The sequence below is a fragment of the Hydra viridissima genome, unplaced genomic scaffold, assembly GCF_058129835.1.
Source record: "Hydra viridissima isolate aposymbiotic clone 2 unplaced genomic scaffold, HvirCarnegie_v1 scaffold_5, whole genome shotgun sequence".
NCBI classification, from domain to species: Eukaryota; Metazoa; Cnidaria; class Hydrozoa; order Anthoathecata; family Hydridae; genus Hydra; species Hydra viridissima.
In genome coordinates, this window is record NW_028324304.1 from 9,656,241 (window position 1) to 9,679,745 (window position 23,505).

Consider the following 23,505-nt stretch of genomic DNA (forward strand, 5'->3'; position numbering starts at 1 on the left):
CTCCTTTTGCTTTAATTACATCTAACAAGCGTTTCGGCATTGATTCTACTAGACATTCCATTTGGTTATTGTTGATGTTAGACCATGACTTAACAACATCTTTCTTCAAATCTTCTTTTTTTGTAAATGCTCTATTACCTATTATTTTGTCTAAGAAAGTCTATAAATGCTCTATTGGATTCAAGTTTGAGCTCTGTGAAGGCCATTCTAAAACGTTTATGCCATTTTCATCAAAAAAGGTTTTAGTTTTTTTAGCAGTATGTTTTGGATTATTGTCTTGTTGAAACAAAAAATTGTTTCCCAATCTAAGTTTTTTAGCAGAAGATTTCAAATTTTGTTTCAATATATTGTTTTAGAAATCAGCATTCATAGTTTCATCAATAAGTTCGAGTTTATGAGCACCATTCCATGCTCTACAACCCCATAACATTACACTTCCACCACCATGTTTAACTGTTCCTCTTGCGCAACTCAAATCAAATGCTTCACCCCTCTTTCACCAAACTCTCTGTGCGCCATCAGATTTTTTAAAATTAAATTTGGATTCATCAGACCAAAGAACTTTTTTCCAAAATGATGCTGGCATTAAATAATACTTTTTTTGCAAAATTCATTCTTCTTTTCATATGGTTTTTTGTTAAAAATGTTTTTTTCCAAACTATACATCCACTGAACCCTGCTTTATGAATGCGATTTCTAATCAATGTTAGTGAAGTTGTGTTTGCTGTCAAGTTTTCAGATGATTTGCTATATTTTGTGCACTTTCAAACCATTTTTTTTTAATCATTCTTAAAATTTCCCTATCATCTCATGATGTTGTCTTCAGCTTTTGTCCTCGTTCAGTTATAAATAAATGCAAACAATATGAAACGAATTTCAAGCGTTTCATATTGTTTGCATTTATTTTTAACGGCTCCTACTGTTGTAAATGGAATATTTGTAAGTTCTTCAACTTTTCTATAAGTATTTCATTGTTTAACCAAGTCTATAACCAGTTTTCGTTGAGTAGTATTTAAATATTTACTTTTGGGTGCCATAATGTGCAATGAGTTTTTAATGAGTTTTTTTTTTATCAAAAATGTTATTAATTGCTGAAAATAATATTCTAGAAATATAAATTCAATAATAAAATTGATGTTTTATAAATTTAAAAAAAACATAAATATCCATTAGAAATAATAAAGCCGTTAAGTACAATTAATTTTGTGCATGCTTATTATTACCTGTCTAAGTAAAAAATCAAAAATTGTATAACAAACACATTTTCTTATATTTTACTGACTAATTATAAATAAGATATAGCTATAATAAATTTTAAAAAAATTGGTTCAGTTATTTTCATTATTAATCAAAATAAAAGCAAGTTTTAGCAAAATAAAATGCAAAAATTACTTTGTTCGATTAAATTCTGTTTTCACTTTATATATTATAGCTATTTGACTTAAATTTTGCTAATGATAATCAATTTATCTATTTTTATTTTAAATGGATCTTTTTTTTATGCTCAATAAGCTTATCTATTTATGTTATTTTGTTTACAGTCATATCAGGATATGTTTCAAACAGCATGTATAAACAAATTGGTGGAAACAAGTGGGCTTGGAATCTTATACTCACTGCATCGTTGTTTGGGGGTATGTATTTATACTCACTGCATCGTTGTTTGGGGGTATGTATTTATAGCAGTATAATGTTATCTGCAATTAAATTATAAAACTTTTTCATCCAAAAATCACACAAAATTTTCTATAAAAACTTGTAATGTGATATCACAAAATGTCTAAACAAAAAGTTAAATTCTTTTTTAATTTTCTAAACTTGAAAAAAAAAAAAAGTTATATGTATTCCAGTTCCATTCTTTGCTACTTGGTCAATTGTGAATTCTATTGCTTGGTACTATCAGTCTACACAAGCTCTTCCATTTACTACTGTACTACTACTTGTTTTAATATGGCTTCTAGGTAAATATCTAAGTTATTTGTAGAAATAATTTTTAGTTCAACATAAAATCATACTTTCCTAGATTTTATTTTAAATTTGCTTTTTGTATTTCTTAAGCTATATTTAAACTATTATATGAAAAACTATTTAAGAGCTATTTTTAAATTAAAATTTTCAGTTGGATTTCCATTGACTGTTGTGGGTGGTATATTTGGGAAGAATTGGACAGGAGGGTTTGATGCACCTTGCAGAACTAAAAATATACCAAGAGAAATTCCATCAGTTCCATGGTAATTTCAAAAAAACTACATTTGATTTATAAATATTTTGTTACTCAATGTAAAAAGACTATAAAGGCATAGTAAATCTTATAAATGTCAGAGCAGTGGTTTCAAAAGGATACATGAAGATTTTTTTGATGTTATTTTTTTCAAAATATTATAAAAAAATAACCAAACAAAATAAGTAAAGGAATAAAAAACTTCTCTACAACTGACTTTAAAGACACCAATATGACTTTGAAGACAACAATATGGCTTTGAAAACAACAATATGACTAAAAAGTTCACTAATTTATTATTTTATTTATAGTTTAATTTTTAGTAAATGCATATCAAAAAGTAGAGCAAAAATAAGTTTAAAAATAAGAGCATTAAGTATTAAATTGATTCCTGTTCATCCTCTTTTTAAGGCTGCTTCATCTCAACAGTAGCTACTTGATTAATGTTCATCTGTTTATTTTGAGTAAAAGGTTGTATAAAATTCAAACTGGTTATTTTGAGTAAAAGGTTGTATAAAATTCAAACTGGTTATTTTGAGTAAAAGGTTGTATAAAAGTTAAGTCTACTTATATTTTAAAAATTTAGGTAGAAACAAATAACTGAGAAAATGTATGAAGGATGTTGAAAAATGTATTTTTTTAAATAAGAAACATTTTGGTAAAACATTTTTATGCAGCTGTTTGATGACCAATACTGATTGCCAACAATTAAATACATTCTACAATATCTGTATATTTAGAATTAACCAAACAGTACCTAACTAAAAATTATTGCTAGAGGATTGCATGATTCTGTTAGCAAGCATGCTGGTTGGTTAAAACAATTGGTTGCCATTACATCAAGATGGGTTCTTGTCAAAACATCTCAATCAGTAAAAGTATGAACAGAAGAAAATGAAATAAATTTAAAGTTCCTGTTAGCTCAGTTATCAGACTTGTATCTAATTGAACCTATATTTAATATCTTAATGCACTAATTTTTACTGAAAACATTCTATAATTTGTGTCCAAATTTATGTATTTGTGTCCACAAATATGTATGCTTGAATCTTATTTGGTTTTTTACTTGTGTAATTCAAAAAGTTAATAAAGGTTAAAACAAGCCTCACTTTGTTTTGATGATTATCTAGTTAACAATTAGAAAAAAAGTTTAAAAACATGATGGTCTAGAAAACTTGAGATAAACACATGATGGTCTGAAATATTATAGATAAAAAAATTATGATTTAAAATTTTAGAGATAAACACTGTAAAGAGACTATGTAAATTTAAGACAAGGCTTTTCACAGACCAATAAATTAGCCAAATAACAATTGTCCACATGATTTTAGCGTTATTATTGTTAACCTTTATAACCCCCACCCATTTAGATTAGTCTAGTATATTTGAAACTAATATATTAATTTAAAAGAGTAGTGGTTAACAAACGTTCATCTATCTATCAACCTTCAAAATAATTTAATTATTTTCAAATAGGTATCGATCTATTCCTATTTATATGATTGTTGGGGGCTTTTTACCATTCAGGTTTGTTTGATTTTATTTCTTTTAGTCTTTATTATTATCTTTTATTTCTTTTAGTTTTGGCGATTGAGTAATAATGAGGTTTTTTTAACATATCTGTTCGAGCATATATATACTCAGTTTTTGTACAATTGTAAAGTATGTAATACACAACTATAAATAATGTTCAATTATATATGATTATAGTGCAATATCAGTGGAACTTTACTATATTTTTACTACACTTTGGGGAAGAGACCAATATACCTTGTATGGCATTCTACTAGTAGTATTCATTATGCTGTTAAGTGTAACCGCAAGTATATCTATTGCACTTACTTACTTTCAACTTGCTGCTGAAGATTACCGTTGGTGGTGGAGATCTATTATTAGTGCTGGGTAAGTTTTTTAATGGGTTTTTTTATTTATAAACATCTACCTATTTTATTATTATTTTACAATATCTACCTATTTTATAGTAGAAACTTGAAAGTAGAAACTAATCTAAGAAAAAAAATTAACGATGGAGTTTTAAATTTTCATATGAAATGAATTTGATATAGATTTAAAAGATTTTATCAAAGCTTTAATGTAAATTTTTACTACATTTGCAGTTGATAAAGAAGACTTTTACAAAAATTATTTCCATGAACTTATTACAAACAACTAATATTTTTTAAATGTTAAAAAACATATTTTTGTTCGTTAAAATTGTAATTAAACACTTTTGTGCTGTAGATACATAGTATCATCGATCTTATCTTGTTCTGTCTCTTTATCTTGAATCTCTCTCTTACATCTGTAAACTATTGAGAAAGAACTGAAAACTTACGGTACATGTAAATTATGATTCATCATTCAAATATCTTTAAAGTTTATATTTATATAAATTCCTTTAAATTTTTTTTATTATTATTATTATTATTATTATTATTATTATTATTATTATTATTATTATTATTATTATTATTATTATTATTATTATTATTATTATCATTATTTGTAATTTACGAAAAGATATTCTTGCCACATCTATTAGACGGATCCAAAGATGTAGGCTTCAATAAAACATCAATTTTTACCTCTTTCTGTTGCGTAAAGCTTTTGTATGACGTTACTGTGAAATTCACTTCTGCAGAAAAAAATTTGTGTGTTGGTATCATTAATTATTTTTAAACTAATTGCCTCCGCAAGTGGAAAAATAACGCCAGCCTCTAGAGCCCGTTTTCCCTTTCGCGCTTTACAATATTCATCGTACGTTAAGATAAGCGTTTTAACATTGGATTGAAGCAGCTCAGTATTCTGCTGTACCCTCGATCTCGTTTGCATGATAGGGATCAGTTTTGAAAAATTCTTTTTTTTGACGCATGTGCATATGTCAGATCTGAGTTAGAAATGAAAACTCTTATCCTTAAAGAAGTTGTTCTTTAAAAAACAATATTATAGAGTACACCTACTTCTCACCCAACAATCTTCTTAGAGCTTCGTTAGCTGATGGATTTTCAGACTCTTGTAAATGTAATCTCTTTAAAGAAACATAATTAATTTTTTTTATTCTTCGTATTAACACGTCCGTCGTTTTAAACATGCGTGTTCCAAACAATTTTTGTTGTGATAGACAGTGACGGAACTGTTGACTTTTCAAAATAACTATTGTGTCATGCTCTATAAGTTCATCCTGTATAAGCAAGTCTGGATTTAAATAAAATCATAATAGAATAACTTCGTTCAAAGTTACTACTGCTTAGAATTACAGGAAATTTTTGACAAGAAAACTAAAACTTATCTATTACAACTAAATTAAGAAATTGGCCACTTAGTTTAAGCGAAGTATTTTTGTAATGAATTTATTACTGATGTAAAATCTTTAATACTTCTCCATATTTCCATTTCTCACTCTCGTTTACATAGCGCGTGACTTGAAACAATTTTGTTTTGAAATAAGGTTGCTTATCTTCACGCCATAAACTAATTACTTTTACTACAGTAGGCTTATTGTCGATAACTGCATCGTAACATTCATCTTTACGAATTTCTATTGCAATGCCAAAAACCAAAATTGAATAAGTATTTAAACTCTAAATAAGATAAAAAATTAAAAAATAAATATGAAGGAAATGGACTGCATTAAATTGAAATGTTTAGTCTTTCTGATATGTTTGTTAATTTAATACCGATATCCTCATTATTCTGATTTTTTCTTTTCCTAAAACCGTTAAATCAGAATATCAAGTCCTTAAATGTCGGATGCTCTGACCAAAACCGTTCACAATGTTGATGCTTTTGAAATAAATACTTATTGCTGTAGACTGGTTTCTTAGAATGTTAAATTTTCATCTGACGCTAGCTATTCTCAATGCACGTATGTGATCTACATAAATAGTTTTGTATGTAACTAGATCAAATACTTGTATGGCCATTTTTCGTATAAAACAAATAGAAACCATCTTTTTGACGAAGCTATTCAATAGTTTGCGTATTATAGTTATATAAAAATTTTTTTACTTTTTATTAAAAACTGACTTACATTATTTGCAATCATTAAAAATGGTAAAATATTACTAGTTTGTTATTATTTTAATAAGTTTTGATTTGTATAGGTAATTTGAAATAACTTACAAATTAGCAAATTAAAAAAGTTACCGAATGTTATTATTTTAAATTTTTAAATTTATTTTAGATCTACTGGGCTTTTTGTACTTGCCTACGCTTTGTTTTATTACTACAAACGCTCTAACATGTATGGATTCCTACAAAGTGTTCAATTCTTTGGTTACACGTTACTTGCTTGTTATATATTCTTTCTTATGTTGGGCACTGTGAGTTTCTTCGCCTCGCTTAAGTTTATTAAATACATATACAAGAATATAAAAATGGATTAATTTGGTTAACTTTTTTTCTCTGATATTATTACATTTTTACTTTACTTTTATTATTATTTTCTTTTTTTTGCATCTTTCAAACGTAATTTTTAAGTGTTGGTACTTTTTGCTGGTAGCCATTTGTAATTACAAATTCCGAATAAATTTTCAATTTTTATTATCTTCAAATTTTGAGTAGTTAGTACAGCACATCTAAAAAATGTTGTTTAGTTGAACACCCTGGATTTCTTTCATCTCTACAAGCTATAAAACTGCGCTAAGACTTTTGAAATCGCTACTAAGTTTCAAAAGAATTTTATAAAGTAAACTTAAGAGTAATAAAGTTCACTATCTTGAACCTGGAACCCAAATATCAAAAATGCCATAATTCTCAATTACACTTTTAACTTAAAACGCACTTCACCAATATTAATGGAAATTGAGAGGTTTAACCTTTTTTAAATTGATGATTATATGCTTGAAAAAATAATCCTATCAAAGTATTTGGGAATCTCTTATGCTAATGCGATATTTTTTTTACGACAAAACATTTTTCTTTTTTCCTCGAATAAACAGTACTAAACAATATATTTTTATCGCAGATAGGCCCAAAAATTCTCCCATATTATGTGGATGCGCCATTGATTGAAAGATAATGAAAAATTTTGTAGCAGGTTTTCAGTTCGCAATAACAAAATTTGAAGTTCAAATTTTTTGTGTTATTTAATCTCTTAAAAGTACACAATAATCATTAAATTTGTATAATAATATACATTATCAAGTGTAACACTGCATAAAGTTTATTTTTAAATAAAAATTATTAACTTAATGAAATACAATATGAAACCCATCTATCCTGTGTTAAAGTGGTTTGTACCGCGATTTAAACAGGTTTAACCAATGATAGCTATCATTCACAGACTGCCCTTTCTGTTATTTTAAAAGATAAAACTTTTTTCGAACTCATTCTCATTTCTTCCGGATTAGCACTTCCTAAAGACAATGTTATTTTGAGCGTTATCTTCTAAAATTGCTCCCTTCCACACGAATTATTCCATTTAACCTTTTGTGATTGGGTTATTAGATAATTCAAGTGACACTTGTAGTTCCGATATAAAAAGAAAACTGTCAGTAGAAAACTATATATTCTATAACAGCAATTTGAGAACAAGGATGAGAAATTCAAGGTTCACTCTTGAAAAAACTACAAATCTTGTCAGATATGCATGGTTCAACAACTTCTGTAATTATTACACCCAAACATGAATCCTAAAAACACTTTTTGCTGGTCCAATCAATGATTCTGACTCAAATTTACTTATAAGCTAGATACATTTTAAAAAATGTCCTTTAACCAATATTACTTGACGGTCTCTTGTCAAAAAATTTTAACTAATATCTCTAAAAAATCTTAAATTGTTTTCTTTTTTAAAGCAGTATGACTATTTGATTATTAGGGGTACAAATAAGATTTGATGTTTTTTCTTTTATAACTTATTCCGATCGATGACTCTGGCCTGTTATTATATTACGATTTATAGTGCATCCATTTTTCGTCATCGACCGAAACAAGTGGTAGTCGGAAGCAGCGATACCTGGTGTATACGGTAGGTTGGTTAGGGGTTCCAAATAAAGCCCTGCTAAGTGTCCTTGATGAATTTTGCAAGATGTGGCCGAGCGTTGTTATGCTGAATGATCATTTTGTAGTGTCTTTTACCATAACCAAACAACGGCTATTGAGTTTCAATGCTCGGGTCAGTTGCATCAATTGATATTGGTAACTTTCCCCAGTGATAATTTCGCTTGGCTGGAGTAGCTCAGTTGTATCAGTTGATTCTAGATGCGCAAAATTAGCTTTTTCCAATGATTTTTGGTTTTGGTGTTGAAGCTAATGAAAGGTCGGTTTTGCTGTTGAAGCTAAATCAAGGCCGGACTCATCCCCACAATTTATAGTGTATCTATTTTTCGTGTCCCGTCACGATTCAATGCAAAAATCCCTACCGTTTTTGCTTTGTCGCTGGTGTCAAAATCGTTAACTTCAAAATTCCGGAATCAGTATTCACATGTTTTTATTAATGGAGCATATTCCCGGTATGATTTACTCACCAAACAATATACAGCTGCAATTTTCTTAAAATTTAAATAAAAAAGCAGCGCTTCCCACAAATAGCGTTTCATTGGTGCAAAGGTTGGCATGGCTACACAAAGAAAATATGTTGTTTACAGTTCAGCGACATCGATTTAAAGCCAGAAATGATGATGTTTCAACAAGATGATCCGAATAAATTCCTTAAAACTCACTTGTATCAACAATATTATTGACTTCATTACAAATCTAATAGGTATATATGAATCATATCAACCGAGAATTATTTATTAGTATTGCTTGAAGGCGCTATTACATTTTCTTTCTCTCTCCCCAATTTTATGATTGATTATGATAAAGAATTTTATGCAGATTAATTTTACTCGACTAATTTTAGTTACGCTAAAAAGTTAGTCGACTAATTTTAGTTAGATTAAAAAGTTAGTCGATTAATTTTAGTTAGACTAAAAAGTCAGTCAACTAAATTTATTTAGACTAAAATGTTAGTCGACTAATTTTAGTTACGGTTTTTTTAGTTAAGTTAGTTACAATTTTTAGTTTTGGTCACAACACTAGTGGTTCGCTTCAAGATCTTCATAAACGCCTTTCGCAACATTAACGTCTTGTACTTGCGTAGGTATCCAGCTCTCCTTTTTATACAGAAAAAAAAACTCCGTACAATTGAACTGAAGAATTCTAATCTTCTTTTAGTGACAAGTTTGATTTTCGGATTGAATTCGTTTTAAATGTTGTAGATTAAGCTTTTTTATTATTTACCCTTAAATTTTGAGTCAAAGAACAAAGGTGTTAAAAGTCGGTCCCGTGATATTATTTCTATTGATAATTTTTTGCCAAGTAATGCACAGAATTTGGCAGAAACATACCGCCGCGAAGAAAAAAATCATGTATGCGTAAATGTGGATAAATATGAGTAATAGAATGGTAACTTTTTTTAAATTTAGATGGCCATGGTACTACAGTATGAGGAATGGTCTAAAAACATTATTTATATTGTTTTTATTTATTGTTTGATCGAAAACCTCACCCACCAAATAAGACCTAATTTTAATATTTTACCAATTGCTCACCATTGATAACAACAGTATTATTCAACAGTAATATTCTAGAGCCTTGTTGTTGGATATTTCATATTTAGAAATCACTTACAGTTAAGTTGTTAGTATATTATAAATTTTACATATATATGACAATTTTTTAAAACATTTTTTTAAAAAAGATACTGATATTCCATGTATCGATAACTTTTTCTGTTATCTGCATACCTAATTGGACATGTTCTTCATGATCCTCTCTGGGAGACCAAATCGTATTTCTTGATATATTACAAAATTTAATAATCTAATGTTTTAATCTAATATTTATATTTTGTGATATTACTTCAGATGTTTTTTAATATTGTTTCAATTAAAGCTTCTAGATTCGCTTGTTTGGTTTTTCCGTTAACGTATAAAAAAACAAAATTCCATATCGCCCTTTTAATCGAAATTTCTAAGCTTTATTGAAAAAGAACACTATCCTTTTAGAACAGTAATAGTTTTTGATGTTACAAATTCATTTTCTATACAAAATTTGTTATTTATAAAAATAAGTTTAAGGGATTTAATCAAATAGAAATGTCTTGAAGATTTTGAAACAAAGTAATAAAAAGTGAATCTTTATTTTGTTCAGAAAATCTCATCGAGACCTTTTCTGCTAATATTGAGATGGAGAAATCACAGATGTGATAACATTCCATTCTGGTATTCACTGTAATTGGTTTATAACCGACTATTGGTTTAAAAGTCTAAAGATTGATGATAATTAGAAATGCTGGATTTGTTATTGAAGTAGTTGTAAGTAGAAGGACGATGCTATAAATCGTAAAAATAACATCTCATTAACTCTCCAATTCAAATGAATTTTCAGCAATGAGTTCTAGGATGTTTTTTATTTTTTTCTTCTGGTTTCCAGAATTTCTCAAAGCATTGATAGAAGATAGCCGTTGTCATTCCGCCAGGTTTTGGTACCATAATACGGAGATACGGATGTAATGTAATAAAAATATATTGAGATGCAAGAAGCATTCTTCATGCAAGGATCTCACAGCAAGAGATATTTAAACATAGGAGACTATCTAAGTTTGTTTTCTCAAAAAGAAATCCAAATTGCACTTTTGTAATTGGAGCAAAACTGAAAGTGAAGACCCAAGCAATAATTAGGTAAAATTTTTGAAGCTGCGACCCAACCATTTAAAAAGATAAAATAATACTTTAAAATGAAGACACCAGTCTTCATTATCATAACTGATAGCTAAAATATGGCTCTTAACCAAAAAAAAAATCAAAAAGTCGTCATCATTATTTGGAAAAAATGCCTGCGCATCAAACAGAATAACTTTGACCACCATGAAAAATAATCTGTGGCTTTTCTTCAATAACAAAAACTTTAATACAATTGTTTTTCTTTTGTTAAGACTTTCAAGTTGTTATTAAAACATCAATCATTCAATAATTTTGAACTAATTGATTGCAACACCTTATCTGTTAACAAAATTTCTTATTTTTGAAATGATCTCATTTTAATTGGGATGAAAGAGAACAGTAACATCAATAATAAATGAAGCTGCATTTGACAAACTTTGCACTGATGTAGATGCCAATAAAAGTGAATAATCATTTTGATTTAAATCTTTTGAGACAAAAAGTTGTCTATTGATTTGATTCATAACACTGAATAGGTAATAAATGTGATTAATAAATAAATATTGTAAAGACAAAAAAGTATATACTTTTAATAAGTTACTTAATATATAGGAACAAAATGATTGCTAAATGTACAAGAAGGAGAAGTTACAAGTTTTTATTGATTTCACAATTTAATAAATATCAACTGAACATTTGTTGAACAGCTTCTTTAAAAAAATAAAATTGTGTACACAACAAATGAGAGCATATAGAAAAAAACATATAGAAAACTAATAATGGGAATCTCCATAATAATTAGCTAATTGACAATTATTTTGGTAATAATAACTTGTTAACATTTAAGAAAACAAAAAAATAAATATCTGCAAACTTTTACCTAATAATTATTAAGCATTAATTTTAAAATTCAATTAAACATTTAAGGTTGCAGTGCAAATTGTCAACTTAAGTTATAGTGGAAAAAGTATAATTTAAAAACTAAATACATGTCAAAAGTTTATTTTAAAAAACACCTGTCAAAAAATAAACATATAAAAAACCAAGAGTTATATGAACAATACCAAATTTAAATAGAAAATCAGAAAATCTTTTGGTGATCCAAATATTGTTATTAAAAAATAACACTTTTTTTAAAAAATAAAATGTTGTGGTTTATGAAAGTTTACAAAAATATTCTCATTTCAAAATTTCAAAATACAGATTCAAAAATAGTTTAAAAATTTTAAATTCAAAGTTATATATCCAAGAATTGTAAAACTTAACTGATTAATTGAAACCCTCATCTATTATGCAACTTCTAATACAATACATTTATATGTGAATCTATAAAGACAATGTCAAATTAATCAAGTATGTGTTGAAAATTCCAGCTGAGCATAATTTGTTAGTTTTTTACCTAATTTATTATGTTGCTCAAGCATTTCAGAGTTCATATAATTTTCATGAGCTGACTTAGTCGCATTAACTGATGAGGAAGGCTGGGTATTTGATAATGACTGGAGTTCTTCGATTGACTGAGAAATTGCTGACCCAATTTGAACAGTCATATATTGAGAAGCATTATCACTGGTTGACTCACGCAGCAAATCTGGATCAACTTCAGTGTATGGCTGTCGCACTTGTTGGGGGCTATCATCATGGCTAGTGTAGTGGGTGACTGGTTTTACTGTACATACAACATATTCAGGAGAACTGCGAATTATTTCTTTGATCTTTTCAATTGGACATTGTGAAACTTGAGTTCCATTGATGTCCATAATTTGATCACCTTGGAATATAATAATAATTATAGAATAAAAAACAACTTTGCTTCTTTCATTATCATTATTACTATTTTTCTCCCTATTTTGTTTGGTTAGGAGTAATTATACAATTTTTAAAATTTAAATTAAAAAATAAAAGAAATATAAAGAAAAGCATGTTTCAGACACTTTTTTAAAAAACCATTATTTAAATCCTCAAGCAAAAAACCTAAAGAAGTATAGTTTTTTATGAGGAACAAAAAAAAATTATTTCAAAATATACAAAATATAATTAGGTTACAGTATTTAGCCACAAAAAATATATAACAGCTATTAGGGTGTGTCAATTTTGGATTTTTTTTTTTAATTGGGTTATTACTATAAGTTGCAGAATTTCATGGAGAATCCATATCTGGTTTTAAAACTTGAATTAAAAAAAATTGCTTAGGTGATTTGTCTTTTTACATTTTTTAAATTTATTATGTACAGTAGCGTGCAAAAGTTTATCAACAGCTAAAACTTTCTAGTTTTTTCATCATAACTTTTTGCCTTTTCACTGAAAAGAATTTTATTTTTATATGTTTGATGACTCCACCCTCCCAACCAGTGTTAACATTTATAGAGTCTCCACTAACAGCCTTCAAAGATTTGTCAATACCTCTCACAGTCAACCATTCAACAATATTATTTGCTATTATCTCTGCATGCTGAAAATTTTTTGTTGCTTTCTCAGGAGTTAAGTGAAATAAATACTTTCCTCCAGGCTCCGTAAAAACAGAGTAATGCTCTTCTTTCACAGTTACTGGAAATTTTGCATTTGAACCATCAAGTTCAGTCATTTGTTTGGTTTGATCAATTCTCCCATCAAAAAATATGCACTTCTCCATTTTTTGAATTATTGTCAAAATTTTTATTAAGCTCAGAAACAAATTTTTCTTGTACTCTATAAAATTTACAATGGTCAATAACTAAATTTTTATCATCAGATGTTATTAATCCTACATCAATAAACCTTGCTGTAGTGATTGCAGCTGTAGCACGTGCAGCTGTAGCACGTGTATGTGTGTGTGTGTGTGTATATATATATATATATATATATACACGTGCAGCTGTAGCACGTGTATATATATATATATATATATATATATATATATATATATATATATATATATATATATATATATATACACACACACACACACACACACACACACACACAGTACTGTGAATAAGTTTTAGCCCACCATAAGTTTATAATTACTTTTGATTTTAATGTAAAAACATGAAGGACTTATGAAGTAAAAAAAAATCAGGTTTATAGACACATATATTATAAACAAAAATATCTAGAAATAGTTTCATAAAATATGATACAAAAAGAAAGAACAATTAATACTTTGTATGCCCGCCTTTTGCGTTGATCACAGAAGCGAATCTCCTGGGTATTGATTCATATAAATTTGTAATGAAATTTTGTGGAATATTGTTCCACTCTCTTTTTAATATTCGAAAACATTCTTCAACATTTTTGGGGTTATATTCAGCCTTTTTTTTATCCAAATAATCCCAAACATGTTCAATAATGTTCAAACCTGGATTTTGAGGAGGCCAGTTCATTACTTCGAGAACTCCCTCTTCACACATGTTCTGTAAATATTTTTTGGCCAACCAGGAACAATATTTGGGATCATTGTCTTGCTGCAGAATGAAATTATTACCAACTAGTCTCATTCCAGATGGTATTGCATGATGTCTTAAAATTTCTTTATACTGTTCTCCTGTCAGTTTGCCATCAATTTTGATTAAATCACCTACTCCAGATGATGAAATACAACCCCAAACTAAAACAGAACCTCCCCCATGCTTGATTGTTGGATGTAGACAATCAGGGCAATAAGCCTCTCCTACCCTTCTTCTTACATACTGTCATCTTCTGCTACCGAACAATTCAAATTTTGATACATCTGTGTATAGTACTTGGTTTAACATTCCAATTATTATGCTGTTTTGCATATTTAAGTCTTTTTTCTTTATTGCCGCAACGTAGTAAAGGCTTTCGAACTGCAACACACCCTCTTAACCCAGCTTTTAGCAAATGTCGTCGAATGCAAGATATATATATATATATATATATATATATATATATATATATATATATATATATATATATATATATATATATATATATATATATATATGAAGACCACACTGGAAAAACGATCAAGCTACATTTTTATTGTTTTGAGTAAATTAGATTTTAAACTTCAAAACACCATAGCTCAAACTATAGCTCACTTATTTGTTAAGCTAAATATCTGTGTAATTTGATCGGTTTTCTAGTTACATAGTCAATTATTATATAGTTAAACTGCAGCTGGATACAACAGGGGCAAAACCCAAAAAAAGCAAAAATGTAGCTTGATCGTTTTTCCAGTGTGGTCTTCATATATATATATATATATATATATATATATATTTATATATATATATATATATATATATATATATATATATATATATATATATATATATATATATATATATATATGTAATACATGTTTTAAATGTAAAGAATGATTACAAAACGTTTAAATAAATACAAATTATTTAATACCTGGTCTGAGCACTCCAGATGTTGCTACAGGTCCATCAGGTATAATCCTGCTTACAAATATTGCTCCACCCACATTTTTGATAGTACAGCCAATTCCGTGTTGTGGATCTTTTTGAATGGTGATTCTTTTAAAATCCTTTCCAAGACGAGTGCTTTTCCTCCGAACAGGATCATCATTCTCCAGGATTTTATGCTTTTCTTTAGCTTCCCAAATCTTATTGACCCAATCTTCACGTTCACCATATGAAGTGCAACTCATTAAGTGCTTTTTTGAATGTGTTTGAATGAGAATAGAATATGGGTGAGCTTTTTTCTCAGTTCTATCAATATCTGTGGTATCACTAAAAAATATTCGGCCAGTAGGATGTAATGATTCCTTTTGTTCTTCTCGTAAAAAATAACACAAAACATCATCTAAAAGCACAAAATATCGCGTTTTCCACATTTTAAACATTCCAGTTTTTTTAGTCATGAATCCTTCTTTCCAAATATGACAGTCTTTTGTAATAAATCCCTCACCCTTCATTTTTTATTTTTACTGAAAAAAATATATAAGATTATATAAATGTATGTATGTATGTATGTATGTATGTATGTATGTATGTATGTATGTATGTATGTATGTATGTATGTATGTATGTATGTATGTATGTATGTATGTATGTATGTATGTATGTATGTATGTATGTATGTATGTATGTATGTATGTATGTATGTATGTATGTATGTATAAAATATACAAATTTATATATATGTATATATGTAAATGTAAATATATATACATGTTTGTATATACATATATAAACACACACACACATATATACATGTGTGTGTATGTATATATATATATATATATATATATATATATATATATATATATATATATATATATATATATATATATATATATATATATATATATATATATATATATATATATATATATATACTTACACACACATTATTATACAAACACACACTTATACACACAGATAAATGTATGTGTGTGTATATACATATATATAATATGTATGTGTTTGAGTAAGTTCGCGCGTGCGTGTTCTTATAAACTTCTGTTTGTTTTTTTTTTTTTTTTATTGGAAACAGCCTAGTTACGATAATTTTGATCCTAAGTAAATAAACAGAAGGGTTTGACATTTTCGTTTGCTTCATTTATCAATACCCGTGATCACACTTACTGACTCGATGTAGTAAAAGCGGTTCGCACAAGATGTTCAAGAAGGTTGGGTACAGTTTGAAGATAAGTTAAAAAATAAAAAATGTTTAAAGAAAGTTTTGTTTTTATTTTCAACGTACGTTTAAAAAATTATTTACTAAAAATTATGTAATCTAAATGGAGTCCAATACGCTCCTGGCACTCTTTCTAATAAAACGAAGATGTCTGTGTATGCGTAAACGCAAAGTCTGAGATACCGATTCAATTTCTGCTGAGTTGGTTTAAAAAATTTTAACCAGGTTTCATAGCTCTCATTCTTTACTTTTTTTCTAAAATGATTGAATCTTCTAGAGCAAGAATGAGTATGTCTGTTATTACCCAATTTGTGTTCCGTTTTTACCCCATAGGCTGGGATAATTACAGGGAAAATTAAATCATTAAACCCTCTAAACTAGAAGCTCAAACCCAAATTATTTTTGAGGATTAAACTCGTGCAATCTTATAATTAAATAGCAAGTGCAATATTTTCATTAACTAACTTTTGCAATCTAGATAAATATGAATCAAAATGAATCATGTTTTTAACTTTAGTGCCATTTTCGGCAAGATACAGGTTCATGTGCTATTGGGTAAGCTAAGCTGGATATTTTTACACAGTTTAACAACTGATACTCTTCTTTTAATTTCTTTTAACACACTACCAATTAAAAGTTAACGAATTTATCTTTTATCCAATAGAACATCGCTTTTCAATTTTACTTTTCACCACAAGCTCAACTGTGTAATTAAAATTTTCTGTTATAAGTCTCATGACCTTTTCACCTACTGTAAATTTTCACCTTAGCATTTTACTGCTACTCTTCATGCTAAACATGGCAATAAATAGCACAGCCTAACTAACTACATAAAGTTTCAGTCTCAAACATTTCAATTTTATGGATTTAGGAAAATTTTATAATCCTTTTCCAATGGAATAAGTTCTCTTACGTCAATCATTTCTCTTGATAAGATTTAATATTAGCATTATTTTATAAAAATATACAAAAGGAAACTTTTATCTTCCAATATTTTTCATAACACCCTTGAAAGAGAAAAAGATAAAACGATGAAAACAAACCAATTACTAAATGTTTACAAATTAAATGGATTATTGAAGATAACAACCAGACTTCTCCTCATTAATTGCTGATAAGCGCAATGCGTTTCTATGATTGATTTCAGCTTGTTTGCGGAATTCTCTTACTTTTCGTTTTAATATGTCATATTTTTCTTTTGTTGTTTGTAGAATTCGTTTAGTTTCAGATAAATCAGTTAATGCCTTGCATACAGAACCGCACTCGCATGTACATTCTAAAAGGTTGTTTTTAAGGTTTAGCTGTTGCATAGGTTCAGGCCGTGTTTTTATATTTGCGTTTGTATTTTGCTTTTGTTCTAATTCTTTAACTTGACACTGTAATAACACAACAGTTTCTTGCGACTTTTTCAATTCGTCTGCCAACTTTTTGTAATACTCGTCTTCGTTTAATTCTGATTTATTATTTTTGATATACAAGCGCAATTTTACTATCTCATCGTCTCGATCCATCAACATTCTCCTTGATTCTTGCATTGCATTTTCGAGTTCTCTTATACTTTCTTTAATAAGATCTTCTGTGATATTTTCGGATGACATTAAGTTGCTTACTGAACCTTTCCAAAGAGCATCAAAGTTGTATATGTTTGATCTATTTACTAAAACCTCTGAACTCATGACGTTAGAACTCCTGTTTTGGGACGACAATGATGATTTAATTATTGAGCTTCCTTTAAAAGCTTCAAAAGATTTTAAATCCATTTTTTTAAAAAAACTTATTTTACTTTGATAAAAATTCTTTCTCGACCTTTTCCCTCATTTACAATAAGATTTGCTTCTGTAATTAGTATTCGGTATATAACTATAGCATATTACTTAATCATGCGTGAAAGTATTTGCTAATGTTTGCTACAAAGCTATTAAAACCAGTCTTCCAGAGAAATGTTGTTCCATGAAAAATTAGATTAGCATCAAACAAATATAACAATAGTAATATGAATAACAACAACAACAATAATAATAATAATAATAATAATAATAATAATAATAATAATAATAATAATAATAATAATAATAATAATAATAATAATAATAATAATAATAATGATAATAATAGTAATAATAATAGTAATAATAATAATAATAATAATAATAATGATAATAATAATAATAATAATAATAATAATAATAATAATAATAATAATAATAATAATAATAATGATAATAATAATAATAATAGTAATAATAATAATAATAATAATAATGATAATAATAATAATAGTAATAATAATAATAATAATAATGATAATAATAATAATAATAATAATAGTAATAATAATAATAATAATAATAATAATAATAGTAACAATAATAATAACAACAGTAATAATAATAATAATAATAATAATAATAATAATAATAATAATAATAATAACAATAATAATAATAATAATAACAATAATAATAATGATAATAATAATAATAATAATAGTAATAATAATAATAATAATAATGATAATAATAATAATAATAATAATAGTAATAATAATAATAATAATAATAATAATAATAATAATAATAATAATAATAATAATAATAATAATAATAATAATAATAATAATAACAAAAATAACAATAATAACAATAATAATAACAACAGTAATAATAATAATAATAATAATAATAATAATAATAATAATAATAATAATAATAATAATAATAATAATAATAATAATAATAATAATAATAATAATAATAGTAATAATAATAATAATAACAACAACAACAAAAATGATACTAATAACAACAACAGTCTCAATAATGATAAAAACAAAACATTCTAGCAACAAAAAAATAAGCAAAAAATTCTAGTAACATGTTTCTTTTCTTGTGAAGTACAGCTATTCACGAAAGTTTAAACGATTACAGAATTTTAAGATCTACTCTTCAATTTTTCTTGAATAAAAATCTAACGGAAATAGATTTCAAAATAGTTTTTTTTCTAATTTGGTATATAGGTTATTTGTTAATAAAATTAAAAAAAGTAGGTTTCGACTCATCACTGTTTACTCAGAAATTTCATGAAAAGGTAGGTGATACAAATTAAGAGCTGTCAAAAAAGTTTAAACGATTTTATTAAGGATCAATTATTTGCTAATTAATTGATAAATCCGGGGCGAAAATTTTTTTTTATTTTTAAATAAAGTCAAAATGAGTCAATTACATTCAAAAGGTTTATCGCAACATCATCAGGCAGCTTTTAAATTTAAAAAAATCAACTTGAAATATTGTAAATTTCAAATTATTTTCAATTGCGTGCAAATGGGTTGCAAAGCAGTTTCTAGTGAGATCAAGTGGCAAGTTATTGGTATGGCGAGGACAAAAAATCACACAAACGTTCAAATAGACAAAATACTTCACGTTTCTGAATCTTGCGTTAGAAAAACCATCAAAACCTGGGAACTTACCGAAGGCATCTCCGACATGCAGCGTACTGGGAGACCATCCAAACTCAGCCACCGTGACAAAAGTGGTATATTCAGAATGAGCAGAGAAAACCCCAGACTCAGCTACAAAAAGCTTGCACCAATCTTCAATGAGTCAAAAAATAATCCAAAAGTTAGCAGAGAGCTCGTGAGACGAACTTTGTTGGACAAAGGTAATGGAACGTAAACAGCTGCTAGAAAACCTATTCTTTCAATCACGGATAAACGTAAACGACGAGTGTGGTCCAAAGAAAGGCTGGACTGGTCTTTAGAACAGTGGGCAAATGTTAGGCGGTGGAGGTTCGGTTGGCATCTGGGGATGTTTTTCTCACAAAGGTATAGGCTTCTGTGAGCTGTACAAAGGCCGAATTAATCAATACAACTACAAGAACACATTGGAAACGTATTTAAATCCATCAATCAGCCACTTGTATGGCAAAAGCAAGCAATTCATCTTTCAACAAGACGGGGCTTTAGCTCTCACAGCTCACTCAATCAAAGAATATTTTTGAAAAAAAAGTTCAATGTGATGCCCTGGTGCCCTAGATCACCAGATCTCAACCCAATTGAAAATATTTGGTCTTATAACATGTTCATATTCATTTTAAAGCTAATTACTTTTTCTTTAACAAATAAAAAAAATTAATTCGATATCATTTTACAGTTTTTTTTTATTAAACAAAAACCAAACATACTTGATAAAAATTCTGCAATCGTTTAAACTTTCGTGAATAGCTGTATAAGCCAAAGTTAGTATTTACCTGGAATAAATAGCATAGGACGGCCTCAACCACTTTGTACAATTCTGAGAGTTCAATGAGGTGAGGATTCTTGATGCAATCTGTTCACAGATTTTTGGATCCTTGGAAGCAAGTTGCTTTACATTTTCTCTGAAAGTGTATTATTACACTGATGAGGGCCTTCTCTTCCAATTAAAGTAGACAGTCAGAATATTTCCTTAGATTTTGTGAAGTTCCAGAACATTGTGAGCTATCCACAGAGTAGGTTTGCAGTGTCTTCAAGTGACCGTTTTGACAAATGATGCAATCACCCTTCCTCTTTTTCCCTAAAAGAACTCTGCAGGAGTTGCATATTCCGCTTGGCCCCTATGTGTCAGAAATGTCAGATATGAAAGAAAAAGATTTTTTGATTAGTTCAATCAAAGAAGTTATCAGTTCTCGTTAATATTTCCTCAAACAAACTATACAAACAGTTTTCCTACAGTCTTCATGCTTTTTGGAATAGTTAAGGTTTTTTATTTTGAACATAGAGGAAAACTTTGAGAATTATATTAGCTATAAAAATCCTGCCTTTTCCCCGAGTTCGAGAAAAAAATTCATTTTGTTAAATACTATTAGAGTTGTGCAGAGTCTTAGAAAAAATATTGATATTAATTGATAAATTGGCTATTTAAACTTCAAGAATGTCGTATTTTATACTTAAAATTTTTTTTTTTTTAAGATCAAATTTAAAATTGTCTCGGTTGATTTAAAAAAATTGAAATTTTCAGATCAAATTTTTTTTTCTCAGACGGTCTTGAAAGATTTCAATTTTTGATTTCTCTCATCAGTAAGGTTAATAGATTGTTCCCTCCAAAGGGTTTTCGTAGTAATTATTTTAAATTCTGGATAAGTGTGGGTATCAATTTGCTACTTACACGATAAGTTTAAAAGTTTAAGAAAGTAAACTTAATCATAAGTGCAATTCTTGGCATACAAAATAAAAACGCGGAAAACTTATAAGATATTTTCTCTTAAGGTGGCTTCACAGGAAATGTTTTTTTTTTAGTAAAATAACTTAAATCTGTTCTAAAATCAATTTTATAAATTCAATTTAATGAAAGTAACAATAAAATATAAATGCTTATTGAAAAAAAAAAAAAAGAGGACTTTATTTATAAAAAACGCATAAAAAAGCATATATTTATTTATTTTTCAAAACACGATTAAACCAGAATGGCTAATTAAAACAACTCGCAACTTTGCAATATTATTATCTGATATATGAGGTAGAGGATGAACTAAGATCAATATATAAAAACAAAAACATTTCTTTTAAGTCCCTAAAAACTGAAAATTGACTAATTTTTAGGGGGTAGGGTTCAAAAAAAGACTTAGCAATCAATAAATGTTCATTCAATTATCAAGATTCTAGTTCATTCTCTACATATATATGTATTGGACAATTAGGGAAAATTTGAAGGTCTAAGCATTTTTTAATGTTGAGATATCGTGTTTTGAGTTTATAAATTATGTTAAAATCTTCATTTTTAGATATAAGGCAAATAAGTTAAAAAAGTTTTAAAAACATCCCTTTTTGTAGCTATTTTTTGATAATTGTTCTTGATCTTTATCAATCCAACCTTTCCTAATTCCTCTCAACTCTTTTCTTCTTTTTTTTTTTTTTGGTTGTCCTTTTTTCACCATATTCTGTAACCGCTTTCGGTCTTTTTTTACTGAACTGGTTACTGTATTTTTTCCAAAGTCTAGATTTAAATGTTTAAATACACGATAAATACCAGATGAACCTTCATTAAAAGAAAGAACTGCTGAGTTTACTCCCATTTCAAGAACATCTGTCTTTACATAAACATTTTTAGGACATCGGGACCAGATGATATTATTTAGTCCTTCATTACAATTTTGAGTTTGCCCATGAAGACATTTTTTCAATAAACTGTCATTACTCAATTCATCAAAGTCTTTCTTAATAATTTCATAAATCCATTCAGGCAAGTTTAATTTAGGAGAATAGTTTTCATCTGCATCTGCATTTTTACTTTTTTTCCACTTGCACCAGCTATCTGGACCAATTGGGCAAAGAATATGTCGATGAGATTTGTCTTCAAAATCTGTATAATGGCGCAAAACAGCTTTTATGTTTTTTTTTATTTGATACACTTTCTGTTCATCAGTTAAATTTTGTTTTGCAGCTGTTTGCCTGATAGCAATACCAAAAGCATTCTGTAATGTATTTAACCCTAACCCTAACCCTAACCGTTTTATTTTTAAAACTGAACATGGTTAGCCTCTAAACTAAATCTTTTATAATTGCAGAACACGAAAACATACCAAAAGAGTGGTTAAACAAAAGTTTTCATACTGCTTTTTTCCGTTGCTATAGGCGTTGCTAAGGAAGCTACTTTATATCATACCTGCAAAATGCAAAATTGTTGCTTAAAAAATTAAAATTATTAAAAAATAATTGTACCATCATTTTCAGCATTGTTAAAAGTCTCAAAAATCATGTTTTTCAAATTTTTTTTTTTTTTTTGATTTTACACCTTTTATTTCCTGTGAAGCCACCTTAAACATTTTGAAATTTTTTTAAAAGTCCAACGAGACGTTTATAAAAAGACAATTATAACGTTTGCGTTATAATCAGTAAATTTTTCAAAAAAGTTATTCCTAAAATAAGCATCACCCATAAAATTTATGCAAATTATCACTAGGTTTTTGTAGCAGCTAACTGAAATAATTGTGACTCAGCTGTTTGTGTTTCTCAAAAAAAAACGATTATTTGTGCTCATGCCAATTGAG

At 27.7% G+C, this 23,505-nt stretch overlaps 5 protein-coding genes across 11 annotated transcripts in view; 1 reads left to right on the forward strand and 4 right to left on the reverse strand.

The window, feature by feature from the left end:
• Window positions 1-6,774, forward strand: part of LOC145188849 (transmembrane 9 superfamily member 1-like) — a 43,689-nt gene extending 36,915 nt beyond the window's left edge. For 4 of the 5 annotated variants that reach the window (XM_090088019.1, XM_090088020.1, XM_090088022.1 and 1 more), the window contains 6 exons: window positions 1,542-1,634; window positions 1,851-1,961; window positions 2,120-2,231; window positions 3,698-3,748; window positions 3,932-4,123; window positions 6,405-6,774. In XM_090088019.1, the coding sequence (XP_089944145.1) occupies window positions 1,542-1,634; window positions 1,851-1,961; window positions 2,120-2,231; window positions 3,698-3,748; window positions 3,932-4,123; window positions 6,405-6,606 (761 nt within the window). In that variant the 3' untranslated portion in view covers window positions 6,607-6,774. Of the gene's footprint in view, window positions 1-1,541; window positions 1,670-1,850; window positions 1,962-2,119; window positions 2,232-3,697; window positions 3,749-3,931; window positions 4,124-6,404 lie in introns of all 5 variants that reach the window. The other variant, XR_016452655.1, reaches the window with a different exon arrangement.
• The window catches only part of LOC149888523 (uncharacterized), a 212,626-nt gene that overhangs the window by 91,463 nt on the left and 97,658 nt on the right, over window positions 1-23,505 (reverse strand). The gene's annotated exons all lie outside the window — the stretch shown is intronic.
• On the reverse strand, window positions 4,285-6,063 carry LOC145189222 (uncharacterized). Of its 3 annotated transcripts, XM_080065808.2 has the most exons (5): window positions 5,899-6,063; window positions 5,599-5,802; window positions 5,182-5,402; window positions 4,807-5,108; window positions 4,285-4,530 (listed from the first exon to the last, which is right to left on the reverse strand). In XM_080065808.2, the coding sequence occupies exons 1-5, from the start codon at window positions 5,908-5,910 to the stop codon at window positions 4,442-4,444; spliced, it is 828 nt and encodes a 275-aa protein (XP_079921934.2). In that variant the 5' UTR covers window positions 5,911-6,063; the 3' UTR covers window positions 4,285-4,441. The 3 variants fall into 3 exon arrangements, with proteins under 3 accessions (XP_079921934.2, XP_089944153.1, XP_089944154.1); XM_090088027.1 differs by lacking the exon at window positions 5,899-6,063 and having other exon boundaries at window positions 5,579-5,733; XM_090088028.1 differs by lacking the exons at window positions 4,285-4,530; window positions 4,807-5,108 and having other exon boundaries at window positions 5,268-5,402; window positions 5,579-5,802.
• LOC145188855 (uncharacterized) lies at window positions 11,460-15,803 on the reverse strand. The gene is made up of 2 exons (XM_090088443.1): window positions 15,232-15,803; window positions 11,460-12,643 (listed from the first exon to the last, which is right to left on the reverse strand). Exons 1-2 carry the CDS (start codon window positions 15,755-15,757, stop codon window positions 12,222-12,224), a joined length of 948 nt encoding a protein of 315 aa, XP_089944569.1. The 5' UTR covers window positions 15,758-15,803; the 3' UTR covers window positions 11,460-12,221.
• On the reverse strand, window positions 16,515-18,363 carry LOC145189040 (uncharacterized). Its single transcript, XM_080065602.2, has one exon. It carries the CDS (start codon window positions 18,240-18,242, stop codon window positions 17,556-17,558), a length of 687 nt encoding a protein of 228 aa, XP_079921728.2. The 5' UTR covers window positions 18,243-18,363; the 3' UTR covers window positions 16,515-17,555.